The sequence below is a fragment of the Macrosteles quadrilineatus genome, unplaced genomic scaffold, assembly GCF_028750875.1.
Source record: "Macrosteles quadrilineatus isolate MER2022 unplaced genomic scaffold, UCM_ALF_1.0 Scaffold_3__2_contigs__length_128488019, whole genome shotgun sequence".
Taxonomy (NCBI): Eukaryota; Metazoa; Arthropoda; class Insecta; order Hemiptera; family Cicadellidae; genus Macrosteles; species Macrosteles quadrilineatus.
The window spans coordinates 63,474,191-63,501,710 of NW_026542596.1; the positions used below are offsets into that span (position 1 = coordinate 63,474,191).

The following is a 27,520-nucleotide window of genomic DNA, read 5'->3' on the forward strand; positions in this document are numbered from 1 at the left end:
GGTTACAAATAAAACTGTTTTTATGTTGTTGTATGACAATTATTACACTAATACATTTTTATTTGACATTCCTTAAATTAAAAAAATCTTTACTTACTTCCAACTTACTTACTTTAATCAAATCAAATAGATCAGGGACCAAACCAAATTTGTCCCTTTTCAAATTTATTTTTAGTTACAACAATACCTAGTACAACAATACATAGTTTTACTACGATACCTTAGGATCTGTGTTCTTCCAAGGTTTGGGCCAGCCTTTGTTGGTACAATCGTCAGGGAAATCTCTAGCATTGCCTACTGATAGTCCCAAGCTGATGTAGAACTAAAAAATCATTTATTTTAATAATATATTTAATTGTTAAACTAATTTAACTATTAGCTTTTTACTAATAGGTGTTCTGTAATGGGTTGGAAATGAATAATAACAATGATAATAAAATAATCATTTGTAACTACAATAACTCATAACCTTACTTGAGATTTGTCATCCTTATGGATCAGGTGATAACCATTTTAATTTTAATGTTAGTTCTTTCCAGTTCCTCTAGTGGTGTTTTTGTTTACAATTTGTTTCTTGTTATTTCAATACTAGTTTAACCAAATAAAACAGTCTAACTATAAAATATAGCTCGTCCTCTGACTTTTATCACCAAAGTATATCACAAATCATCAAATAAACCCTAAAATTAAAGAATAAAATGTTTTTTGACGCTAGCGCTCAGTGTCACTAATAAAACATAAACCAGACTTTAACAGGTTCAGTCCCAGCCGTCACACTCCTCTGAATGTAAAGCTTCTCACCACACAGGAGTGAGTGTGTTAAAACGAGCTTTGGATATTACAATGGGAAGAGAAGTCAACTTTAGTTACGTAGTCTATGAGGGTTCATAGTTCAAGTCAAGTTTAAGTGAATGGAACATATCAGGGCTACAGATATACAAGGGCTAGGCCACGCGAGCTCAGAAAGTGATGCCAGGTGGCTCCCCACCACTCCGCTGCTGTGACGTAACAGCGGTACATCGGACTCCCGGTACCGTATAGCTTTGCCTAAGTGAGCGCTGGTATTGCCGCACATTTAGTGTCGAATAAGCACTATGCAAATTTTTTATTAGGTATTACTGTATTTAATAAAAGTAATTGATTTTCAAATAGGATTACGTATAATACCAATTCTAATAAATAAAGAAAGTAACTTTAGTAGATATTTAAGGATGGGAGTGGACGGTAAAGCGATGGTTAAGAATACTGTACTTATTGATCCGATACATTAAGTTATGTTGTAATAACTGTTTTATTTATTTATCCATCCCAACTTTAAGAACTCATTTCGGTTATATAAAGTACATTGAAGTTGTATGAAAATAAATTATACTAAGTATTTTGTAACTATTGCAGGAAGGAAAAGAATTTAAATTTATCTATTGCATTTTATTATATATACTAGTGTCCCTGTTGCTCGAATTCGAGCAATTTCTAAGTATTAGAGGCGTTATTTTAAAAGGAATAACGTTCATAATATCTGATTACTTTAAAGGATTCGATCTAAAGATTATGGAAATATTCAAGATGTACATAAAAGAATATATCAATTTATCCAGGCTCTCTCGCTTTTTTCCATTGTAATATTTACGCCAACCCGAATTCAAATACAGTAGTAAATATTTCATTTCAACCAAGTCAGTAATAATGTTTGAAGCAAACTGTAAAATTAGCAAACTTATTGACTGTTTAAAATTAACATATGTTTTTCTTCTCACTTTTAATTTTTGACAACAGCTGGAGTTGCATTACAAATTTTGTTTCCCATGTTAATCTTATGGAGAAATATGAAACTTTAAAGGGCCTCAGGGCCTCACTCTCTGATTATTTCCCTAAAAAGAAAGTTTCCTGCACAACTTCACGTTACGCTCTTTCCAATGACACCAAAAACATGTCAATCGGTTCAGTAGTTTCGGAGGAGTTATTGTCACAAAAAACATGCTTGCGTATTAAATAAGTATATATAGATTTCAATACATTAAAATAAAGTTGTCTGACTAACTAACCTCAATCTCTGTTGACCAACTAGTTCAACAAGTCTAAAAGTTTTGGTGTGATTTTACTTTATCAGTTTACATCATGATTATAGGTTGTAAATTTGTAAATGTTTAGTTTGGATATTTTTTATTCTACTGCCTTGTCTGAAATGCGACATTACTTTTATAAACTTGAGACACTATTTTTAGCCGGCTTTTGTGAACTTTATTGACTGTTTACCAACAACAAATGTCGCGGGTGTGATTTTATCATCATATTTATCATATTTATTAGTTGTAAATTTGTACATATTTAGTTTGTATACTGTTTTATGTGGATATACTTACAAAATGTGTGGTCTGGGACATTATATTTAGCCTGTTTTTGAAAAATTTTGTCCGTCATAATTAACTAACTGATCGCCACATGAAAAAGGCACATAGAAGCATTTTATAGAATAAAACTATAAAATATTTATTTATTTATATTTGTCTTAATAACCGTATATATTCATGTAGGGAAATAAGTTTACTTTCATTTTATATAGTTGGTATGTGGGTTTCATGTGTTTGAAAAATAATATACATGTGTCAATAACAAAATGTCTTTATGGAAAAATATAAACATTTATTAAAAGTCATAAATCTTTATTCAAATGATAATTTTCCATGAACAACTCTTACTTCATTCAATCTCCAATATTACTGCCTTTACAAAAATGTATACTTTTACTTTATCTCTTGATAATACATTTATTTGGCTTTTGTTTGAAATTTGTTGTGCAAAATCGTGAAACTTGTAATTTTATTGTTTTTAGCGAATTTCCCTATAGGGAAGTAGCTATTACCGTAGGTGGCACGGTAAGACCTAGGCCCGGGACCGATTTACTTTTTCATTTTGATGTCCCCAGAGGCCAAAAACACTATTCGTTCAAATTTTTATATATGTATATATATATATATATAGATTTATATATATATATATATATACGTCCGTGAACGCGATAACTTGAGTAATTTTTGTCCGATTTTGATGAAATTTGGTTTGAAGGTGTAAGGCGGTATAAACTTGAATGAGTTCGCGAACCAGCATGATCGGACCATGGGAACAGTGTTTTACGGGGACTTTTATGGGGTAAAAAATGGTTTTTCTCATTTTTGACCCTCAAAACACAAAATTTCTCAATTTCTCTCTAGACCTTGTTAAAGAGCTTAAAAAAGCAAATAATTTAGTATATCAAAGTGTTTTTGTACGGTTATTGGTAACGGAGAAAATTCCAAAAATTGTAAATTTAAAATTCCCATGTTATTCTTATGGAGAATATTGTAAAATGATGTAGTTTGCTTGTTTATTGATAAATTTGGATTAAACTTGGCCAATTTATTTCTTTTATACTAAGCTATTAATATTTTACTAAAAAACTCGCTTAATTAGTTTTCTTGTAGCAGCAAACCTAGGTACTTGTTAAACCTAATGTTATTTAAATAGATTTAAATTGAAAATCAGTTCAGACAAATGGAAATTTGCTTAGTCGGCAGGTATGCTGCGGCGGGGGTATTGGACCATAACTTTGTACAAATAAATAGTAGGCCTAGTTAGAATATTTTTACATTTTCATGTAGGAAAATAAATTCCAAACAATTTGTTTATCTTAAAGTTTACAGGAAACATATTTGGTTCATGCAGCACAGTTTTACTTCCAAAATTTAAAAATAAAAAAATTTTCTTTTCTACCTAATGTCAATATTCCCTACAATATTCGAAATATTTATTTTGTTGTCATTTTCCAATTTTTAATTTCATTACGAAAATTTCAAGTATACGGGCCTATAGGTTTTGTCTGTTGGTTTAGTTTATATGAAATTTCGAATATATGACTACAAAATCGCCAAAAATGTCTTGCCACTTCACAGTTCACCCATTGCCAGTTGGAGGGTTAACGAAATCCGCTTAAAAAATCCCATTATAAAACTACATTGTTATAAACACAATTTTTAATATGTGCGTAGATGCTGGGTGACATATGCACTGCCGTGCTAGGCTACCGTCGCCGCTCGCGCCGATGTACCAGCGCTAAGGAGGGGCGGGGGAGGGGAAGTAGGATCAGACGGCGACCGCTAACATCAAAGGAGTGAGCCAGCCCTTGTATATCTGTAGCCCTGGGAACGTATGGCTGCTTTATCTTTGACTAGGATCAGCTGATTGATTTCCTTGAACCACTAAAGTCAAAAGCATTCAAAAAGAGTACACAAAAAGAATACACAGGGGATAGCGGTATGTGGTTTCATAGTAGTCAACTCCGTTATTCATTTTATCTTTTTTTCAATTTGAATCATATTTTTTTAGTTCTGTTGATTACATTTTTTTTTCTTTTTTTAGGGAGAGGTGGGAAAATGCATTTATGCACACAGGTTGCTAGCCTGTAGTGTGGGACTCCAACGGGCTTAAGGCCCAGAGACTACCCACTAAAAACCTCTTCTACTCTTCGGACACTAGCCTGGGAACACTTGTCGCACTTCATCAGAACTAGCAGTTCTGTTGATTACATTGGTTCAAACAAACTTTAAAAGCCTTAGACTAGGCTATGGGTTAAATTTAACTATACCTCAAAAACAAATAATTTTGAAATGACATTTAGGCTACTAATATTAAATAACATGCAGCTTTGATTTTTAAATCTATTAGTTGGCCAAATAAAAATATCAACGCAAAACTCTTTACTAATAACCATTCAAATTTCAACTCACGTCTTTATCAAAAGGTGCAATTCTGGACCCCGCACTCCAAGTAAGACATTCATCGGTTTTAAATCCAATAACTTCACAAAGTCTTCGCCCTGCTGGGAGAAGTTCTTGAGCATCTTCATTGTCTATCTTGAAAGAAATACTATCTGTAAACAGCAACAAAAACTGGTCAACCACATGTTGGGGAGGGGTTAAGTATCCAAGTTTTATAAGTTGACGTGACTTGTATGCAATAGTAGTTTACGCAACAATTGCTTGGAGATAGAGTTAACGACACGAGTAGAACATTTGAGGTAAGAGTCTTGGCGAGTGCCTTAAAAACTTCTACGAGTGTTTTAAACACTATTTGTGCGAGTTGAGTACACAAATTTACCTAAGACAGTGTTTTAATTACTAAAAATCACTACTCATAACTTCTAAGAGAGGTTATGTTTTCATATATAACCTCCATTGCCACTTACAGTGATGCAAGGAATCATTGCACCAGTCAATAATCAAACTGGCGTGAACAGCTGATTAGTTGAAGCACAGAAAACATACTACTATAACCCAGAATGCCAACCGCGTGGTAAAAAGCATTAAGTGTTTTGAGAGAGCTTTGCCTGTCAATCGTAGGCAGCGCCACCAGCGTTGCCATGCACTCAGCATAGCAACTTACACTTAATGCTTTTTACCACGCGGTTGGCATTCTGGGTTATAGTAATATGTTTTCTGTGGTTGAAGTTCGAATCATTACAATTTTATTTCCTTTTTTTCAATCCTTGAACCTTATTGGTCCTTTACCGTACCGTTATGTCTGTTTCTGTTATTTCTAATAGCTGGTTATTACACCAATGGAAAGGACGTGGTTATAAGTTTGTTTTGACAAGGTTATGTTTTGTTGTAGTTGCATAGTTGAGTACCATGATGCCTGTCAACAAAATTAAAGAATACCAACAACAATCAAAGCTATTGTGGCAAAAATCTGTGTGTTTTGGTTTGTCGGTATGCATCAATGCTTGTAATAACTGAAGTTTGTATAGGTTTCGTCTCAAAGGCTTGCGTAAAACCGTAGACTGCAGTATGTGAAGTTCCCTAACAGCTTTGACTGTCGAGGTTTTTGGACTTAGCGCAAACTTAGCTTCGATTCTTTCAACAGTGTCTGGCGGAGTGTGAGGATAGCCCGAACTCTTCATGGCACATAATCATCCAGTTGTCTTTAATTTCCTTATCCAGGGAGCTATGCAGTTCCTATGAGGAGCCTCCTTCCTAAATTTAGTCCGAAAGTTCCGCTGAACACTAAACAAAAGCATTAGTACAAGCAAAGTCTAAAACATAAAACGCTTTTTCTTGTTTTGTAGTGGCCATTTGGCAGGCTTTGTGGTACTCAACTAAGCAACTGAGACAAAAAATGATCTTGTCAAAACAAACTTATAAACATGCCTTTCCATTTGTGTAACAATCAGCTGTTTGAAATCATGGAAACGGTCGTACCAACCGTTTAGTTTTGCACCATTCTTTTTGAACAACCCTGTACACTAGAGGCAGGTAGCTTTCTCCATAACCTGTCTGCTCACTAGCTTTAGCCTTGTGTAAACGCAGCTTAAACGAGGTTTGAAGACGTACTGGGCATATTTTTGCTCAAATATGGCACTTATATTGTAAAGTTGAGTGAGATGCCTTATTTAGCCTTAAGATTACATATTTCTTAGCTACGACCACCTTGCGGTTGATTAATCATGGGTACTTTTGTTGGATATTCATTGAATTTGAATGCCAATCATCAAGAACCACTGTCCACTTTCAATCTATCCACACACCATTTAAGGGCTTCTATTATAGAAGGCTATGTCTAAATGTTTCATTGAAATGTTTGTTAACATTTTTACCTGGTGACCAAACAAGGGTATAGTTGTGGAAGTGGTCGTGCCAGTTTTCTGGTAGCTTTGTAGTTAATGATCGCTTCTGTACATTCTGAGATCCCATCATTACGCCCGACTCTAGTCTGTGTGATCCAAAGTCTTCTCCTCGACACTTGAAATCACTGTTTCCTCTGTGCATAGCAATCCGTATCCTTCCTGAAGTATAACCCGGTCCATAGAAGTGGTTTCGAGGCTCAAGCCAAAGTTCTGAAAAACGTCACTATATTAATGAACAAGATTTTCACATTGCTTAGAAACATAAAAGTTGGATGTTAATTTGGATAGGAACACATAGTATCGTGCTCAGTTACTTGTCATATATGTTTTTCCAAAGAGTTTTAAGATTTTGTTTGTTAACTAATAAAATAAGTTTTAAAATTTTCCCTTAAATTTGTAAAAGGTAAAAATCTTATTCCCTATATGGAATATTTGCCCAAATGGAGAAAACATGGTTAAATTTGCTGTAACTCAATAAATTTATATTACAAATATATGAATCAAATAACTAAATAAAAATTTGTGACTTACCAGGAACAAGCCAGTCTCCAAGCGGTAGTTTGGCTCTTATCTCAACAATTCCATAGCGAAAAGAGAAAGAATCTCTAGTATGGATCCTGGCAGATTTGACTGGAGGTATAATGTTGTAAGATGAAGCTTTTAACTCACACTGTCTTGATCCTACTCTTCCTGTGCACCTGAAAAACAATTAAGAATAAATACTTGTTTGTGAAATAAGATACATTCTACTATTTTGACTACTAGCTAGACTGGGATGGTGGCGCCATCCTGTAATCCAGCTACTACTAGGTCACGAATTGTGGAAATTTATAGGCATGCATTGTGGATGCGATACTCCTTTGTGTAGATTAACGTCCGCACTAGTGGGTACTACGACTATCCGCAGTACTATCCTGATAATTATACCAATTTGTTAATACCAAGGCAAAAATGTGGTTTGGATTCCACTATAAACTGTAAGTCCCTTAGTTGCCATTAGCTGTATGGGCTGTATGGGGTAGTTGTATGGGGGTATTAATAACTATGTCTAAGGAATATGTCGGCCTTAGTCACTAACTAGACTATAAGATCGCACCACTCATCCTACACTTATCTCCATTATTACTTGGCTTAAAATACCTAATTCGTATGGTTGCCATTTCAAAGAAAAAGCATTCAAAGTTTAAACTTCCTGGATATTCAGGAAGACCGTTTTCAAAACCCCACCATAAGCTAACGTCGAGGCAATTTGTTGTGTGATAATGCAGTGACCTAAGGGCTGGAGTCTCTCACTTGGGGTTTGGAGGGGTTACACTGTAGGTCTACTTGAAGAGAAAACTATAGGTATCTTAGTCTGAACAGTCTACATTGAAGATCTCCTTTCACAGCTATATGAAATATGTATGTAAAAGGTGGCAATAAAGAACAGATAGGCTAGCTTTGATTTGAGTAGTAGAGCTCGTGCGTTTCCTGGTGAAGCCTGGGGGTAGGGTTGAAGTCCATACAATACCGGTTCAGAGCCACTCTAACCACCTACCCCCCAGGCTTCACCAGGAAACGCACGAGCTCTATAAGTGGTAGAAATGGAGTGTAAGAGTGAGAGATCTTGAGAAAAAAGTGCAGCTTTTTAAAGGTTCAAAACTGGACCCAGCCGCCCCTTTTAATAAATGGTCCTGGCTGATGTAAGACAAATAAACGGTATCAGCATTCTGACACATACTTTCTCCCATAAGTTTGTCAACAACCTCATATCCGGAAATGGGATTTGTGCAATTTCTTTCAGAATTTAAGGACTATAACATACTACATTTTTATCAAAATTGTTCATGCCATTTTTGGGAAAATCCGATTTTCCGTTATTTTATGGGGTTTTTATGGGGAAAATAACATAATTTACAATAACTTTTGAACTGTAATTTTTACAGGAATGGGATTTGTGCCGTTTTGTTCAGAATATAAAGGACTATAACATACTACATTTTTATCAAAGTCGTTTGGGCCATTTTTGGGAAAATCCTAATTTTTCCGTTATTTTATGGGGTTTTATGGGAAAATCCCCATTAAAAATAAAAATTTCTAAAACATGAAAAAAATCTCAAAATTATAAGGACCATAACATACTATGTTAAATCAACACAGGATTTTTTCTAGATCTATTTTTCGTTATTTTATGGGTTTTTTAATGGGAAAATAACATAATTTGCCATAACTTTTGAACCGTAATTTTTACAGAAATGGGATTTGTACCATTTCTTTCAGAATTTAAAGGGTTACAACATACTAAATTTTTATCAAAATCGTTCGGTCCATTTTTGAGAAAATTCGATTTTTTCGGTTTTTTATGGGTTTTTATGGGAAATCCCCATTAAAAATAAAAATTTCAAAAAAATAAAAAAACACCTGGAGATACAATGGATTAGAACCTACATACCAAATTTCATCGAAATCGGACCACAGGTGTAGTCTCTAGCTCTGTACACATCCAGACACACAGACATCACTTCGAAAACCACTTTTTTGGGTCCAGGGGGACCCAAAACGAATATATCCACTGAAAACTCAAACTCAAAAATTTTGACGAAAACAATACTTTCTCCATATACTGGTACTATGGTATAGGGGGAGAAAGTAAAAATGAGCTAGAGCTTTTGATGACTGATTAAAGAAGCATTCAAAGTGTATACTCATGATTAATAATTGAATATTCAAAATGATTAATTACCCATTTAAATTCAATGTCCCCGATTGAACAAATTCATCATCGTAGAAAGTAGGTTTGATTTCCAATCTGTTCCTTGTTGTAAAACTATTTGCTGGATCAGAAGTAAAAACAGCAAATTCAAATTCCTGCAAAAGAGAAAAAAACAATATCAGCGCTGTTTTTTACCCATGTTGTTCAATGGATAATCTTTGGAAAATATAGTCTACAGTACTGAGAGTCCCTTAAGTAATGTACGCAGCTCAGTGAAATGGTCCATTAGATCGATATTTAAGAATAAACCTTCTTCCCGTTTACTGATCCATATCAATAATCGTTTACCTTCAATCCATATTGATAAGGCTCAATATGTGTCTTGAGGTGGTAAAATTAATTGAAAAAAGGTTCTCAACAATTTTTTAAATCACCGAGAATTCGAGAAAAAATTAAAAATACAACAATTTTAAAAAGCCCAACCAACTCAAACCTATGTTAAAAATGCCCTCAGTGGACGATAGTGAAATATTAATACTCTTACGTCTTGTGTACTGTATAAAGTTTTGTGTTTCTTGTGATTGATTGAACTCTTTCTTATTCAGTTCATATTTCTATTCCCCCCAAAAAAATTGTATCAAGACATACTGAAACAAACGCTTTCTTGTTCCATGTTATCCATGATTTGCATTTTTGTTTACAGTTCAAACAATTTTTTAACTCCAAAAAATGTATTTTTCCAATGTGTGTTTGGATAGCTAATCTTGAATATAAAAAATAAATAATTTCGTACATTGCTTTCTGATTTTATATTTTTTTACGTTAAATTTCCATCACTATGGACATTACTATGGCATTTGTGCAAGTTGAGTTAAATCATTTCGATAACCTGTTCTGAAAATTATTTTATTAACTGGCTCTATGGTTTTTAAAACTTTATTTTATTTTACCTCCCCTGTAGCACTAGAGGAGGGTGTCACTGTTTCCGAATCAGGAAATTCAAAACATGTGTTTTCCTTTGAATCTCCTGCTTCCTCTTTCTCAAGATCATCTATAGTTTTACTAATTTTACTCCTTGCAGTGACTTGATGTGTAACACTTAGTTTATTCATACGTGAAGCTATTGATTCGCCAAAAATACTGTTTACATCCTTAGGTTCTACTCTATCCACAAAAACTCCCAGGACTTCGACTGTCTCTTCAGTAGTGAGAATGGGGTTATCTTTGTTAAAATCAGAGAATCTCTTTCTTTTGTTAGTGGGTATTCGAATGTCAATTTGCGGTTCTAGATTTTCCTGAAACAAAAAAAGCTTATGCTAAAATTATTTTTTATTTTGGTGAAGGTTGTATGAACGTAGAAAAGTGTCTAAAAAACATTTTTGGTTGTTTTAGACAGCTGTATGCTAGCTGTAGCTGATTTTACTACACTAGGTGTTGGAGTAACTAATACTCTACTAATTTAAACAGTTTTTGTGTTGCAACAGTTTTAAGTTTATAAAAATGAAAATTAAATTAATTTATCAGTTGCACTCAAAGTAGCACTACCCAAAAGAGCTAGGACAAATAATAAATTATGCTGATGATTACAATGAGTTAGTTTTTACTTTCTCCCCTTACACCATAGTACAAGGAGAAAGTATTGTTTTCGTCAACATTTTTGAGTATTGATATTCGTTTTGGGCACCCCTGAACCAAAAAAAGTGGTTTTTGAAGTGATGTTTGTCTATCTCTGTATGTGTGGATGTGTACAGAGCTACACGTCACACCTGAGGTCTGATTTTGATGAAATTTGGTTTGTAGGTACCAATCCATGGTATCTCCAGGCATTATTATTATTTTTTTAAATTTGTATTTTTAATGATGATTTTTCCATGAAAACCAATAACGTAACAGAAAAATTAAATTTTCTCAAAAATGGCCTGAACGATTTTGATAAAAATTATATGTTATAGCCTAGTCCTTAAAATTGGAACAACTGTCATTGCTTAACAAATTACGGTTCAAGTAATTGCAATCTTTATTGATTTTCCCTATAAAAAATCATAACTTTCCACTGCTTACCCATGATACATGTTGTTGACAAGCCAATAGGAGAAAGTAGGCCTTATGTTTAGGATTGCTGATACCATTTATTTAAATTTAATCTCACAAAGTAGTTAATTTCTTTAGTGATTAACATCCGCACGAGTGAGTACTACGACTACCCGCAGTGCTATCCTGATAATTAGACCAATTCATATATACCAAGGCAAAAAATGTGGTTCGGATTCCACTATAAACTGTAGTGCCTTAGTTGCCATTAGCTGTATGGGCTATTAACAGCTGTGTCGAAGGAATGTCGGCCTTAGTCACTAACAAGACTACAAGATCGTGCCACTCATCTCCATTCATACTTGTCTTAAAATACCTACTATGTATGGTTGCCATTTCATAAAAAAGTATTTAAAGTATATTATAAGTATTTATGATTTTGTATTAAAAAGATGCTATACCATTACCAAACGGCATTACAACACAAAAGTAAATACTTTACCTAGACCTGTAATTAAAATAGCCTAAGTGCTAAGATGAAAATAGGTCAAAGATGTACTGCAATTTCATAAATTACTTTTACAAGTTTGTTGGGATGACCTTGCAAATTTAAGTTAATTTTTAGCGGCAAAAGTTGAATAATTATGTTAGGCTATCCTTAATACAGTAAGAAATAAATTTGTATGCAGTGAGATAAATTTTGATCTACTGACATTGTTCAGTTCAGACCTACTGTACTGGTAGCATTTACAAGGTAATGTATGCTACGCAAAGTATGTTCATGTTGACATGGAAATTCAATCGCGGGTTTGGGAACTAGGAGTAGAAAACAACCTGTTAAGAAAACGCAAATTTCTGGCCGCGCAGTGCAGTTATAATCATATAAGAGGTACTAGTGTGTTCTATGTTTGAAGATTTTTACCTGAGGAGAGTCCGGTATCATTATGACATGGCTCCAAGTGTTGCCTAAGTGAGTGTTAAAGTCCTCTTCAAACACTACATCTCCTCTGCAGATAGAGCTTTTGTCTGGCACAATCGTCTCCGAGGGAATACAAGGCCTCTTGGTGGTCGGCTGGATAGGATCCACTGGAAACATACCATCAGTAGAGTTGTAGGATAATATCATCATGTATTTGTCTAGGATGTGAAGTTTAAACTTAAGAGTCAGCGGGAGCCGGCTTGATCGGCCTCACTGCAGGAGCAGGATCAGCAGGAGGAGGAGGTGGTGCAAAGACTCGATCCACTAGCCAACTAACAGCCAACCCAACACCTAAACCTACTAAAAATAAAGATAAAAGCCTCATTGCATCACTTAGTATCAAAAAACATAAAATTTTAACAAAAACTAGCTTTTGTTGGCAACCAATAATATATTGTCGGTTATCTTAGTAAAATAAGAATAGTCAGTTTCTCAGCATAACATTTCATAAGTTACTTTATTTATCATTTGTTTAACAATATTAAAACCATGTGATACTTAATCTTCACAAATAAGCTATACAGCAGAAAAGATTAATCAATGAACATATACATATATGAAATCATCATCATATATATTAAAACGTGACAGTGTTTTTTAATTTCACGATTCTGAATCAACCACTTAACATGATTTTTGTGTTGAAAGAAAGATAACTTTGAGAACTAGGGAATGCCGAAGCCATCATTTTAGTTTAGGGTTTCAGTTTTTTAGAAATTAAGTTTTAAATTTTAAAAAGTCTAACAGCCGACGCTAACATTCTACTCTAGCTTTTGGTATAATACCTTTAATACTTTAATACTTTTTTATGAAATGGGGACCATACATAGTAGGTATTTTAAGCCAGGTATGAATGGAGAAGAGTGTAGGATGAGTGGCGCAATCTTGTAGTCATGTTAGTGACTAAGGCCGACATTCCTTAGACACAGCTGTTAATTAATAGCCCATACAGCTAATGGCAACTAAGGGACCTACAGTTTATAGTGGAATCCGAACCGCCTTGGTAATATAATTTTTGCCTTGGTATATAAGAATTGGTCTAATTATCAGGATAGCACTGCAGGTAGTCGTAGTACTGCTCACTCGTGCGGACGTTAATCCACATCAGGGAGTATCGCATCCACAGTGCATGCCTATAAATATCCACAATTCGTGACCTCCTAGTAGCTGGATTACAGGACGACGCCACCCGTCCCAGTAACAGCTATAAACATTCAGCGTTTTCGACACAAATTTAGCATTTGGATGAAAATTTAATGACATACGTAGAATTTTCTTATTTATACTATGTATAATACTATAATCATTGATACGTTCATTTATTCGGTAAGAGGATGAGAGTTTATTTAAATATACTAGATGTTCTAATTTATTGTTTTGAGCAGTCTTTAAAATATTTAGTTTGTTTTAGTGCAATATAATTTGTTATAACTAATAACAGCTGGTTGACTAAAAAAATGTTCTATATTATAGAACTATGGGGATAGTTTATTTATTTTGTGATTTTGTCATTGATTATAAGAAACTAGGTGAAACCCGTCGAAATCGACGGTTACTTTCAAGGCTTACGTTAATTCATCTAACTGCGATAAATTGGGTGAAATATACATATTTTGAGCATTTAGCATTGTTTAAAGAGTAATAGGTGTAAAAACAATAATGATATTAATTGAGTTAGTTGCCAAATTTGGTTGATCATTCAACGAATAAAATATTCCCCATACCGTACGTCATCGTGATTTCATCAGTGCAATATGATTTTATTTCAAAAGAAAATGTTTTTTGGGTAGACATATTCTAACTTTAAAGGGAGGTATATCCGTTACAGTGTAAGTTTGATTTTTCCTTCGTCACGTCGCGTCAGTTCATATTTTACTTCTGTGCCAATGAATGAACCCTCAAGCATAGTTTTGAGAAATTGATTGTGGGGTCACTGTTAAAGCTGGAATTCCTTGACATGGGGGAGGTCAGTTAGTTTTCTCAGCCTTATCAGTAACATAAAGTTGTCAATATAATCTCTCTACGGAATGTTAGGTGTAGTAAAATACTTGAAGTGAAGTTGGCTTTTATTCTTGAACTGTTAATGGCCTCCTGGTTCATATGGTCTTGCAGCTTCATTGGCAACAAATAATGCAAATGACATAGCAATGGGACATTTCCAAAAGGAAAAATACTGTAAATTAGCTGTTACGTATATTTTGACGTTTACATATTGTTAATCAACGTATCTTACAATGAATACAATGAATACAATAAATTTATACAATGAATACAATGAATTTATTTGGCCAATCAACAACAACATTGTTACAGGCTATGTCAATGTACAAGCATGATGTACAAGCATAAAATAAAATAAATATCAAGACTTAAAAATCAAACCAAGCAAAAATCGATCAAAACCAACCATGTGAAAAAAATATGTTCAAGACCATGCACAAAAAGATAAAAAGCAAACAAATGCAGTTCATGCAAAATGCATGCACTATGCAAAAACAGCAAACAGGCTGTTCAGAGGAAAACTTAACTAAATACAGTTTCAAAAAACTCTTTGAATTTGAAAATACCCCCATCGCAGCAAACCTGCATACTAAGCGAATTTCCATTTACCCGGCTTGATTTCTACTAAAATATTCCCTATAAATTTTCAGATTTATTTCCTATTTAAATAACAATTTTAGTGAGTAGTTAGGTTTGCTGCTACAGAGAAGATGTTGAGGTGTGCTTTTTCAATTAAAATATTGATAGCTTAGTATGAAATAAACCAAATTGCCAAATTTGATTAAAATATATCCATAAACAAGCAAACTAGAACAGTTTATTCATTCTCCATAAGAATAACATGGGAATTTTAAATTTAAAATTTTTTTTTAATTTTCTCTGTAGTCAATGAACATTCAAAAACACTTCAATATACTAAATTATTTGTTTTTTTAAGCTCTTCAAAATGGTCTAGAGATAAATTTAGAAATTTAAAGTTTTTAGGGTCAAAAATGAGAAAAACCCATTTTTACCCCATAAAACCCCCCATAAACCCCTAATCCCATGGTCCGATTATGCTGGTTTGCAAACTCGTTCGAATAAATGTAGGTTTACACGTTTGTACCAAATTTCATCAAAATCGGATCAATTTTGCTCGATTTATCGCGCTAACGGACACATATATAAATATATATATATATACTAGCTGACCCGGCGAACTTCGTATCGCCTAAGTTATAGGTTTCCCCTAAGACAGACCGACCCGGCAGACGTTGTCTTGCCTTTGACTATTTATAATTTAAGTACCGTTACGTTTAATTTTCAAGATGATCTCGTTCGCATCGCTCAATCACGTCCTGGTTGAAGTTCGTTCGCTACGCTCACTCACCTTTTTGTTGGAGCTCGTTAGCTACGCTCACTCACCTTTAGGTTGGAGCTCGTTCGCTGCGCTCACTTGCCTTCAGGTTAGCTCGTTCGCTACGCTAACTCGCCTCCAGGTTGAAGTTCGTTCGCTACGCTCACTCACCTTTGGGTTGGAGCTCGTTCGCTACGCTCACTCACCTTTAGGTTGGAGCTCGTTCGCTGCGCTCACTTGCCTTCAGGTTAGCTCGTTCGCTACGCTAACTCGCCTCCAGGTTGAAGTTCGTTCGCTACGCTCACTCACCTTTTGGTTGCAAATTAGCTGTTGTCATAAATGTAAAATAAATAATAGTGCTGCACCCTGTTGGCAGTGGCGTAACAGAAGGGCCCGCAGGGCCCGCGATGCGGGGGGGCCCGGGAGCTGAGGGGGCCCGCGAACCGGTGAGCGGGAAACGGCCAGCAGACGAGCCCGTGAGACGAATGGAGGCCGAAAAATTGGAGTTCATTCTTTATTTAAATGTATTATAAATCATTAAATAATTGTATTGAACAAGTAATAACATTGCTGTTATTAATAATATGTTGTTATCAGTTATCGTTTAATTTCGTTAGGCCTCTTCAGTGATAACGAACTAGGGTAACAAATTTAAAGTGTTATAACGTGGGTTTTTGATTATTATGCAATCTTACTTTCGTCACCGAGAAATATTTTACTTCTCGGTGATTTCGTACACTGCTTATGTCGTCTGCAAACATTTTGTTACTTTGGAGCCTGTAGTCATGAACGTTGGATGGGGCTTTTAATATTGTATTATTTTACATTTTAGTTTTGTCCTAATATTGATTGTATTTTGTTAAATACAATATACTGTACTGGTACTCTGCTGACTGTGTTAGTTAGCCCATATCTTATTTTAACTCACAATTAACCAATACTAAAGACATTTGTTGTAAGATAAACACTTAAACATAATAAGACGCTTGAAATCCATACAAAGATAAAATAAAAAATGCAATAGGCTATTTTAGCATGTGATAAAAGTACGTTAATCTATTAAATTAACCAGCTTTTAGTGTATGAGATAATTATAACCAAAGATTAAACCAACCTAATAAATTAACACTTTCTCATCCTTCATTCATATTTGGGTTAAATACGCACATAGTGGCGTCCCCATCTTAAATAATTGATTGATTGCCTTTAATACTTTACTTTGAAATGGTGACCATACCAATGTAGGTATTTTAAGCCAATAATTAATGGAGATGAGTAGTGATGTGGGCCGGGTAAATACCCAGTGGGTAGGTAAATATAAATTGGGTATTTACTCGGGAATTTACCCCAGGCCCGGGTAAATACCCAAAAACTGGGTATTTATAATTTTTATTAAAGTTAGAGAAGATTGAGATTTTTTTTTTGCAATTATCACCCTGTAAGGATAGTAAAATGATGATAAAATGTGTTAAACAAAATTTCATATGGTCACTACTAGCATTTTACTTCTGGGTACAATCGCCATAAATACCCAGGTCTGAGCATAAAGCATAATCGGCATAAATACCCTGGTCGCATGGTTGCACTGGTCCTGACTACTTATTATTTTTTAATTTCTATGATAGATAGATCAATTTATTTTATTGAAAGTGAAGAAAAATAATTTGCAAAGTAATAATTACTAGTGGAACCCCGTCAAAATCGACAGTTAATCTTGAGGTTTTATGTAAATTCAGCTAACTGCGTTGGATAGAGTGAAGTCATTAAAATCTTAGTTATATGAAGGGAGGATAAGCAATAATAAGTAGGCCTATGACGATTGTGTTCCCTAAAAAACGTGATTAATGAATTCGTTTAACACAATATTTCCTACCTTTCTTTTTATCGGCTTTAGGTTGCCCAAAAGGTTTTTTAGGAGTCTTATAATTGTTTGTTCATGAGTTTGTTTCATACCAAAGCCACTTTCACTATATGGGAGAATGAGTTCATATAATTAGTCTATCATGTTACGGAAAGAGTCAATATTTATTACTAACCACTAATTCCATCTGCTTTAGGAAAATCATTCAGATTGTATCCGAAATTATCTTAAAAGATGTAAATCTTCATCTTTTTTTTATAAAAATATCTGATTCTCCAGAAAGCAGTAACATTCTTACTTCGATCTCAGCAATTTTAAATCCTTCTCTTGCCACATCGACCCATGTATGTAATCATCCTGTTCATTCTTTGCTCTGTGTCCTGTTCTTACTTGATAATTCATTAACTTATGGGGTAGTTTTGCCTTGGCCATATAGATCACATAAAGCTGTGCATGTATTTCGTGGATTGGAATGAACCATAATTGTAGGAAATTTTATCACAAATCTTGAACATTTGCGGAACCAAATCCATAACCTAGTCCAGCATTGGTAACAAATTATGCAAATGCGATGAGATGTGATGACACTGTTGTTTCCGAAAATGTTGTATGTAGTGAGGTTAAGATGCGTTGTTCAACCTAGCTACATGTGTACATCAAAGCAAAAACTGTGTACATATTTTTTTTAAATACCTGAATTGACATTAGTTCACCTACTTTACCAAAACCATAGACTCCGTAGTTAGTCTATTCCAAAACTCGAACACAGCTCCCATCCTCAACGTACTCATCTATGACACAATTTTCAACCCGATTATCAAAAACTGTTATACCAATAAATGAATCTCAGGTGTTCTTTCTTGAATTTAAAAATAAATGGTGATTGAAAGTAGGAAAAAATGCAAGTGCCAACCTTACAATATGTATAAGCTAACCCGATAAGGAATAGTTATATGTTCCTTTGAAATTGATAAGTCACACTTATTTCATAATTTAAAATTTTCTAAGAGCAATAAAGCATAGATTTTTGAACAAAACATTTCAAACGTATCATAAATTCATCATTTTGTTGAAACTATAAAAAACTTGCCATGCAGTGGAGAATCCATTTAAAATCATAAATAATAATGTAAACATTTAATTAATTAAACATTTAATTAATTTTTAAGACAGTTTCAGTAAACCTTTGAATACAATTTTAATATTAACAGCTGGCTCATTAAAAGTACAGACAGTGTCATTAGTCTGTGCGCGCGGATCTGACGCTACTAGCCATTCTATAAAACTTGGGCTCACTCACTCCATTATGGTCTCACTCACACCAATAGTGGTCTATAAAATTTCTAGCTGGAATAATCTAATTTCAAATTGAATCACCTGATTGAAAAAAGTAAATATTTATATTCTTTTCTAAATATTATTATAGCAGAGTGTGTTTAACGGAAAGATTAGTTTAGTTTAACTGTGTTTTTTGTTTAATACTGTGTTTTAACGTATTCGGCATACATAGAATTATGTGTGACAGAGTGAAAAGTAAGTTGAAGGGTAGGACGCTGAACGGACAGAGTCGGGAAATAGTAAGCAATGTTTACCAGTTTATGAAAAAAGAGGCTGACGATAAAGCTGTAAGCATTCCCTTGGCAAAAGCTCGCGCCCGAACAGCAGTGGCAACAGGGGTCTCGGAGCGAGTCATAACGAAGATTAATGGCGAACTTAAAGCACTACTAATACATGATGACGATGATAGCAACAAAAGTTTTTGTACTCCTAGTAAGTTAAAAGAAAGCAGAAAAAGGCCCGTCACTGGAGTGGATGATTTTGATAAGGCTTTGATAAGACGCTTGGTGTATGAGTTCCACATTCAACATAAAATACTACCAACAGTTTCTTTACTACACGAGGAACTAAAAAAACGGATAGATTTCAAAGGATCAAAATCAAGCCTTAGGAGAATTCTGAAGGAGCTTGGATTCAGATGGAGGAAAACGCAGAACAACCGAAAAATGCTGATTGAGACAAACGAAATCCGGGAAAAGAGAATTTCTTATTTGAGAGCAGTCAAACGTTTCAGAAATGAGGGTCTTACTATTATTTTCATGGACGAATCATATATTTTAACAAGCCATGTTTCAAGTCTATCGTGGTCTGACAACTCAACCAAGGGAATGCGTGTACCCATTTCTAAAGGACAACGCCTAATAATGATTCATGCAGGAAGTGAAGCTGGTTTTGTCCCTAACGCATTGACGATGTGGAAGGCATCGAGCACCACGGGTGATTATCACGACAATGTCAGGAAGGAAACCATGATCAAGTGGATGAAAGAGAAACTTCTGCCGAACATACCACCGAAGTCCGTGATAGTTGTAGATAACGCACCTTATCACAATGCGCAATTAGACAAAGCACCCACATCAAATAGTAGGAAACAAGAAATGAAGGACTGGCTAACCAAACATGGAATACAATATTCAAACGAAATGCTGGTTCCCGAGTTGTACAAGCTTGTACTGCTGAACAAACCAAGATTCATTCGATATGAAATTGATGAACTACTCACGGGTACTGACCATTTTATTCTTCGTCTCCCCCCCTACCACCCAGATCTAAACCCAATAGAACTTATTTGGGCTGAAGTAAAAGGTTATGTAGCTAGCAGAAACGTAAATTGTAGCTTCGAGAGCATCCGTTCATTGGCACAGGAAAAATTTGATATTATTGGTGCAACAGAGTGGAAAAACAAGTGCGACCATGTAAAAACTATTGAAAATAATTATGCTTCAGCTGAGCCGCGGATCGACGACCTCGTGGAATCAATGGTCATATCAGTAGGAAACAGCGACAGCAGTGACGAAGAAGACGATGATATGAGTGACATTGAAGACCTCGTTTAAAATATATAGCCTACAGGCCTTACCTTGTAAATAGTTAATAAACTAAAATGTGTTAATCAACTTTTATCATTCAACTATTTAGGCCTACATTTGCTTTTACTGGTGTTTTATATTTATTTTCAGTTTGATATTATATGCTTATGATAATACAGCCACGGTTAGATAAAAATCAGTCATAAGCTTAAAGAAGTCTTTTAGTAGTCGTCAATTTTACAAGATTTGTCAAAGTGGTTTATATTTTTGAAATCTGAACAACAAATAATCCTTCAGTTATATTTGGATATGGGTAAATGAATTAATAAAGCATCCAGTTAATAAGATGATTATAGACTTTAATTAAGTATACAAACATATTTATACTAAGACCTTGTGAAAATAACCAAACAACAAAGGTTATAAATTTAGCAACAATCAGTAAATTAGGAAAGTCCACTCATTTTACAACCGTCCTCGTCAACGAGTAACCCATAAGCGATAGAACTCCACATTTCAACGAGACAGTAGGCCTGTGGTCGTGGTTAATAAATAAATCGTTCTCGTGTTCTTATTTTCTCCTCTAATCCAAGATCCCGATCTTCTTTTCACTTTACTTCAGCAAATGAGCGATCAGCATAAAGTGATCCAACTCACATATTCTCATTCTTTCACATTTCTCATATTTCAGTATTTTAACGTCAAATACTAATTTAGGCCCTTAGGTCATACCTTTTTGTGGTGTAGTTTAGAACTGACGTGAAATCTTTGTCTTTTTCAGCAATTTTATGGGTATTTTGTTTGTTTTCACACGTTTTCCCTCGGTGGGAGCAGTCACATTCTTCTAATCCCTAAGAAGGATAGTCACCTTTATTAACTTGGCCTTCCAATTGCGACTTGAGGTTCCGATTTTTTGTTTAAATTATGTTGTTGTTATGCTATGTTATTATGTTCATCTTGTAACATAATTAGAAGGATTCTCAAATTGTACACCTAATAATGATAATGAAAGGTACAAAATTAGAAAAATGTGTGTGTATATTAAATTAAGAAAAAAAAACGAAACGTGAAAAAAGGTTAAGAATATCACAAACAAAACATTGAACTGTTTACAATTAAAAAGGTAAACAAACAAATAAACACTGACAGCGATTTTATGTGACAGCAAAACTAACTAATGTTTTTAGAAAAGAGCCCCCTCACCTCCCCGCATCCACACGACAGCTGTTACAACCACGAGCACAGACTAATGGTACCATCAGTAGTGTAAAATTATCCATATGGTCGAAATGTAAACAAAATTGCAGAGTGAACTTTAAAGGCCTCTGGGGCAGAGCCCCAAGGAAATTTACATCGTTTCTCTTTTGAGGGCTCACCTATAGACCAATACCTTTCTTTAGACACCCCTACCAGGTTTCTACGCCCAGCCGTTCTCTCAAATTAGCTGTGACAAAACCTCGTTTTCCTCCATAAGAATAACATGGGATGGGAATTTAAAGGCCACTGGGGCAGAGCCCCGAGGGAATTCTCCATGTTTCTCTTTTGATGGCTCATCTACAGACCAGGACCTTTCTTTAGACACCTCTACCGAGTTTCTACGCCCAGCCGTTCTCTCAAAATAGCTGTCACAAAGAAAAACAGTTTCAAATTAATATATAGATTATTTATAAATACACGAAAATTTAACCTAGTAGTGGCCTAGGCGTGTAAACAACTTTAAAAAATAATTAAAATTCAATCTGTAGGATGGCAGGATTTAATAATATTTTTGTTCTAGATCTTTTGGTGGCATCAATGGTATCAAAATAAAAAAAAACTAATTTCATAAACTTGTGATACAAAATATTTAAATCTATAGCACAATAAATCTTTCAAAATTATATTAAGTTAAACCAAAAAACAGGTGATACATTTTTTTACCTAACCCGCCATGTTAAACTTCCCTATCCCAAGCGTGATGTATATAACTTCGTTACTTCTCGAGTGATGTAAAGTTGAAAAAAACTCACTCGGTGAGGTAATGAAACCCATTTAAATAACATTGAGTGCTTAACTTAAAAAATATACCTCTATGGAGCCAACGACGTTCAACGCTAGAAATCAGCTGTGCGCTTGAATTTTATTGTTATGTTTTGAAGAATTTTCCTAACCTAGCTTTTGTTTGTAAATGAACGTTACTGTTAGAAGATGAGTGAAATGGATAATGAAAAATATTGTTCGTAACCTCCTGTATATTGTCGGGTCAGGTAAAATCTTGTACGTTACACGTTACGCAAGAGCGTGTTTACATCACTTAGGTAAATTATGCAACTCGCTTCCGCTCGTTGCACAACTTTCACCTGCGTGATGTGAAAACGCTCTTACTACACTTGTAAGGTAAATAGCTATTAGTAGGTTTATCCAAATATATTATTGTTTCCAACTAAGCGGTAACACAGAAAAGTTTAATTAGTTTTAGTATTCTGCCATTCTGCCTTAGGTCTGTCTAGCCTTCCAAGCCATTTATATTACCGGTATAAAAAATTTAACTATCATAATTTAATAACAGTAGAAGTAGGTTTAGGTTCACTATTTCTCTGATGAGGTGTTGTCTTGATAAAAAAGGAAACCCCATTCTTATTTAAAAACTTTATGTTTTATTAAAAAAAAAAGTGCTAAAAATCATTAAATAAAAGGTACTAGCAAAGCTTCAAGTTACTGTAAAAGGTGTTACGGTATAGACTATCCTAATTTTTCATGTAATGATAACAATAACATATTTAGGGGTGAATATAAATGAATTTCAATCGATTTTATTAATACCCAAAATACCCGGGTATTTATGGATTTTGGGTATTTACCCGGGTAAATACCCAGGGTATTTACCCTGAGTTTTAAATACCCGGGTATTTTACATCACTAGAGATGAGTGTAGGATGAGTGGCCCAACCTTTTAGTTTTGAAAGGGACTAAGGCCGACATATTCCTTAGACACAGATGTTAATTAATGCCAATACATCTAAAGGCAACTAAGGGGCCTAAGGGGGTTAATAGGGGAATTCGAACCACATTTTTGCCTTGTAATTAACAAATTAGTCTAATTATCAGGGTAATAAAAAATGATAACATGTGTGATAAATTAAATGTAAAATGTTTAACCTCCTTGAACAGTACATTCTGATAGACGATGGAAAAAAAGGGGTTTTTAAATTTGATTTCAAAACTATTTACAATCACTAATATTGATATAATGATGAAGTGATGTAACACTTTTATTAAACCACGACTGAAATACTTAATACATCCTTTTGGAACATAGCCCATAACTTAATATTTAAATTTTTAATTTAAGATTTTTTTCATAATTTATTTACTACTCTTTTTATGATTAATCTGTTTGATCATTGTATCGGTGGTCCAAAAATAACTCTGGGGGGAGGGGGTGGGCGTTTGATTATGTTGTATCGGTGGTCTAAAAATAACTCATGAGAGGGGGGCCCAAAAAATAAGTTTGCAGGGGGCCCGTACAAATTTGTTACGCCACTGCCTGTTGGTAATCCTTGTAACTTTAATGCTATTGAACATCATAGAACAGAACCAACTTGTTTAATTGAAACAGCTGTTAAGATTCATTAATTCCATTTCTCATAAGGTTAACATGGGAAACTCCAGAGCCACTGGGGCGGAGCCCTTTTAAGAATTTCGAAACGGGAAATTGTTTACGTCCGATTCGCATACCTACAGAATTTACACACCAAATTTCATAACGATCGGTGAAGTCGTTCCGGAGGAGTTTGCAGACAAACACTGTGACACGAGAATTTTATATATTATATATATATGAATTTGAACGGATGGTGTTTTTGGCCTCTGGGGACCTCAAAACGAAAAAGTAAATCGGTCCCGGGTCTAGGTCTTACCATGAGACCTACGGTAATAATAGTGTAAGTTTGATTTTTCCTTCGACAAGTCGTGTGTCGCGTCAGTTCATATCGTACTTATGTGCCAATGAATAACCCTCAAGCATAGTTTTGAGAAATTGATTGTGGGGTTACTGTTAAAGCTGGAATTCCTTGACATGGGGGATGTCAGTTAGTTGTCTCATCCTTATCAATAACATTAAGTTGTCAATATTATCTCTCTACGGATTGTTAGGTGTAGTGGAATACTTGAAGTGAAGTTGGCTTTTATTCTTGAACTGTTAGGGGCCTCCTTGTGTTCATATGGTCTTGCGGCTTCATTGGCAACAAATAATGCTAATGACATAGCAATGGGACATTTCCCAAAAGCAAAACTACTGTAAATTGGCTGTTACGTATATATTGACGTTTACATATTGTTAATCAATGTATCTTATAAAGGATTATGTGATCTAGTTTAAAAGGAATATGACCTTTCTGTCATGACAGGAGCTGAATAAATAGTATTTTCTCTTTGTACCATATTTTACAGCCAAAATGTCGTGTTATTTTCATTAATGTTACCAACCCAGTGTGACAAAGTCCGTAATATAGGCAGGTGCAAATAATTTGTCAAGATGGGTACCATTTAGGCAAGGTTTCTATGTTTGGATTTTATTAGACACGATGAGAGCAGATATTTCTACATAAATATTTGATATGTGTAGAATAATATGATAAAATGTAGGCAAAAGTGGTGAAAAAGGCAGACACCAACCCGTACAATAAATATAAGATAGTTCAATAAGAAATAATTTAAGAATTGCTGTGATAAAAGGATTTTCCACTGATTTCGTAATCGAACGTTATATTGCAAAACATGACATGATAAAGAAGAAAATTAATTTTAAAATCAGAATAGTATATTTCGTACCTAGGGCCGAAAATGAGGTTTTGCCGGCTCGAGATAGTTTTTAAGTTCGAGACGAAGTCGAGAACTTAAATCGATCGAGAGCTGCAAAACCATTTCGGTCCGTGGTACGAACGCTATTTTTTTGCCACACTATACCCTATTACCACTATTCACCACTATAATAATGCACACTGATAGTCAACACAACTACAACTTTAAGGTTATGTGAAGAAATAATTTGAAGAATCAGCAAAAATAAAAATAAATAGTTGCTAGGCAACGGTGACAATAACACAATTCTATTGCAATGCTATGGATTTTGATTGTGTATTTAAAATGCATTCATGTTTTAGGTAAGTAAGCGGACAGCTGATTTTGCGGCCCCGGCCTGTAAAAACCTGCTCGGTCCCCAAATTACGATGACAGCTGGCATGGCCAGCAAAACGTAACTTTCAGCCACCAATTAACGTATGTAATACAGCCAAAAACATCATAGTGTGGTGAAAAATAACATTGCAAATGCTTCTTTTGGACAATTCAGTAACTCCCAATTATTAATGTGTCTTGTGTAAAATACAATTTACAAATTAACAGCTGTTTCATTAAAAGGTATTCATGGCCAAAATGTAAACAAATCTGTAGAGGGATCTTTAAAGGCTTCTGGGGCAGAATCCTAAGGGAATTTACTTTGTTTTTCTTTTGATAACTCATCTACAGACCAAGACCTTTCTTTTGACACCCCTACCAAGTTTGTACGCCCAGCCGTTCTCTCAAATTTGTGGAGACAAAGTTTCCAATTGAATATTTAGATTCTCCCATGTTAATCTTATGGGAGAAACTCCAACTTTGATGGCCTGTAGGGCAAAGCCCGAGGATTTTTATTACACGAATTTGTGAAAGGGGGCATCTACACAAAAAGTACTTTATTTTGACACGTCGTTTGTAAAAATCCGTCCATTATTATCGGAGGAGTAGTGTTTTTTAGAAATCGCCTTCACGTATTATATATAAGGATAAGTAAGACTAGTGGCTTGTAGGGACATAGTCCCTAAAAAGCTCAAATGGAAAAAAAATTATTGTAATATTTAAACAAACTCAGAATCAAATTATCTATGCGCCAGGATAGATATCCCAGTACAACACATCTTTTGTGTAAAAAAAAAAACAAACAAAAAAACAGTTTGTTGTTTGTCTTTGTTTGCTTTTGTTGATTTTATTTTCAATAAAGAATTTGAATGATTCCAGAGGTTTAACTGCTAAAGGCAGCAAACATGTTTATGAATAAATATTGGTTTATTAAGGTAGCTTTGGTTTTTTTGTTAATGCTGATAAAAAGGTTTCCCCGATTGAAATACATTACTGTATTGAAAATTGTCTTCGTAAAATAAGAAAATGCAAAACATGGTGTGTTGAGATAAACTTATATTAGTTCTTGGTCAAAACCGCTAAATTAGCATTAATACCCTACCCAGTTATTATTTCTAAGTTATTATTTTTAAGTATATGCTCATTTTGTAAAGGTTAAACAAAATTAGTCTTAAGGAAAGGCATCCCATTGACAGAACTTAACCCTAAATTTGTTTCTGATAAACATTAAAAAAACCAATATTATATAGCCTAGTGTATATGTGGTGGTAATCCTCCTAAAGGTGCGATTGATATACATATTCTACCAAAAAAGGGCCTAATCAACGTATCCTAATTACTAACTATTTTGCGACTGGTTAGGGTTCCATTACCCAGTTATCGAAACTAGTCACGACATAAATATTTTTGGAAATTACCTCTTTGTTCTACTGTTATATATAGGTGCTCCCTTTACTACCGTGCTTGCTAGGCTATTATTTGAACCTTTTTTGCTTGAGCAACAAAGTACTTAACACGTTCACTGCTAAAGGAAATTATAAAATCGAATCGTATTGCTAAAAAACTTCATTGTTGTATATCATTCCTTTTTGTGTCCTTATTGAAATACAATATTATATAATACGATCGGAAGTGAATATGACGTCAAAAAGTGACGTCATAATAATGGGTCAGTACTGACCCATCAGGAGCCAGAATCAGAAAAAAATGGAAATGTCACTGAATACATTATATATGTTACTAAAAATATATGTTCTAAATATATATGTAGTCATTATGATAAAATAACCAACATAAAATAGTATATCAATTGATTGGAATTGATTATGACTTCATAATGTGACGTCATATACATGGGTCAGTGCTGACCCATCAAGAACCGGAGTATAAAAAATTTAAATATTAAACAAAAATTACAGATATAAAAGATATGAAATG

The 27,520-nt window shown here is 34.4% G+C and overlaps 1 protein-coding gene across 2 annotated transcripts in view; it reads right to left on the minus strand.

The window, feature by feature from the left end:
* Window positions 1-27,520, minus strand: part of LOC128988606 (uncharacterized) — a 57,484-nt gene that overhangs the window by 14,239 nt on the left and 15,725 nt on the right. Inside the window, exons 10-16 of one of the 2 annotated variants that reach the window (XM_054410047.1) lie at window positions 12,304-12,467; window positions 10,301-10,645; window positions 9,381-9,505; window positions 7,190-7,356; window positions 6,629-6,868; window positions 4,764-4,906; window positions 221-322 (exon numbers count right to left, since the gene is read on the minus strand). In XM_054410047.1, the coding sequence (XP_054266022.1) occupies window positions 221-322; window positions 4,764-4,906; window positions 6,629-6,868; window positions 7,190-7,356; window positions 9,381-9,505; window positions 10,301-10,645; window positions 12,304-12,467 (1,286 nt within the window). The remainder of the gene's footprint in view (window positions 1-220; window positions 323-4,763; window positions 4,907-6,628; window positions 6,869-7,189; window positions 7,357-9,380; window positions 9,506-10,300; window positions 10,646-12,303; window positions 12,468-27,520) is intronic. The other variant, XM_054410048.1, reaches the window with a different exon arrangement.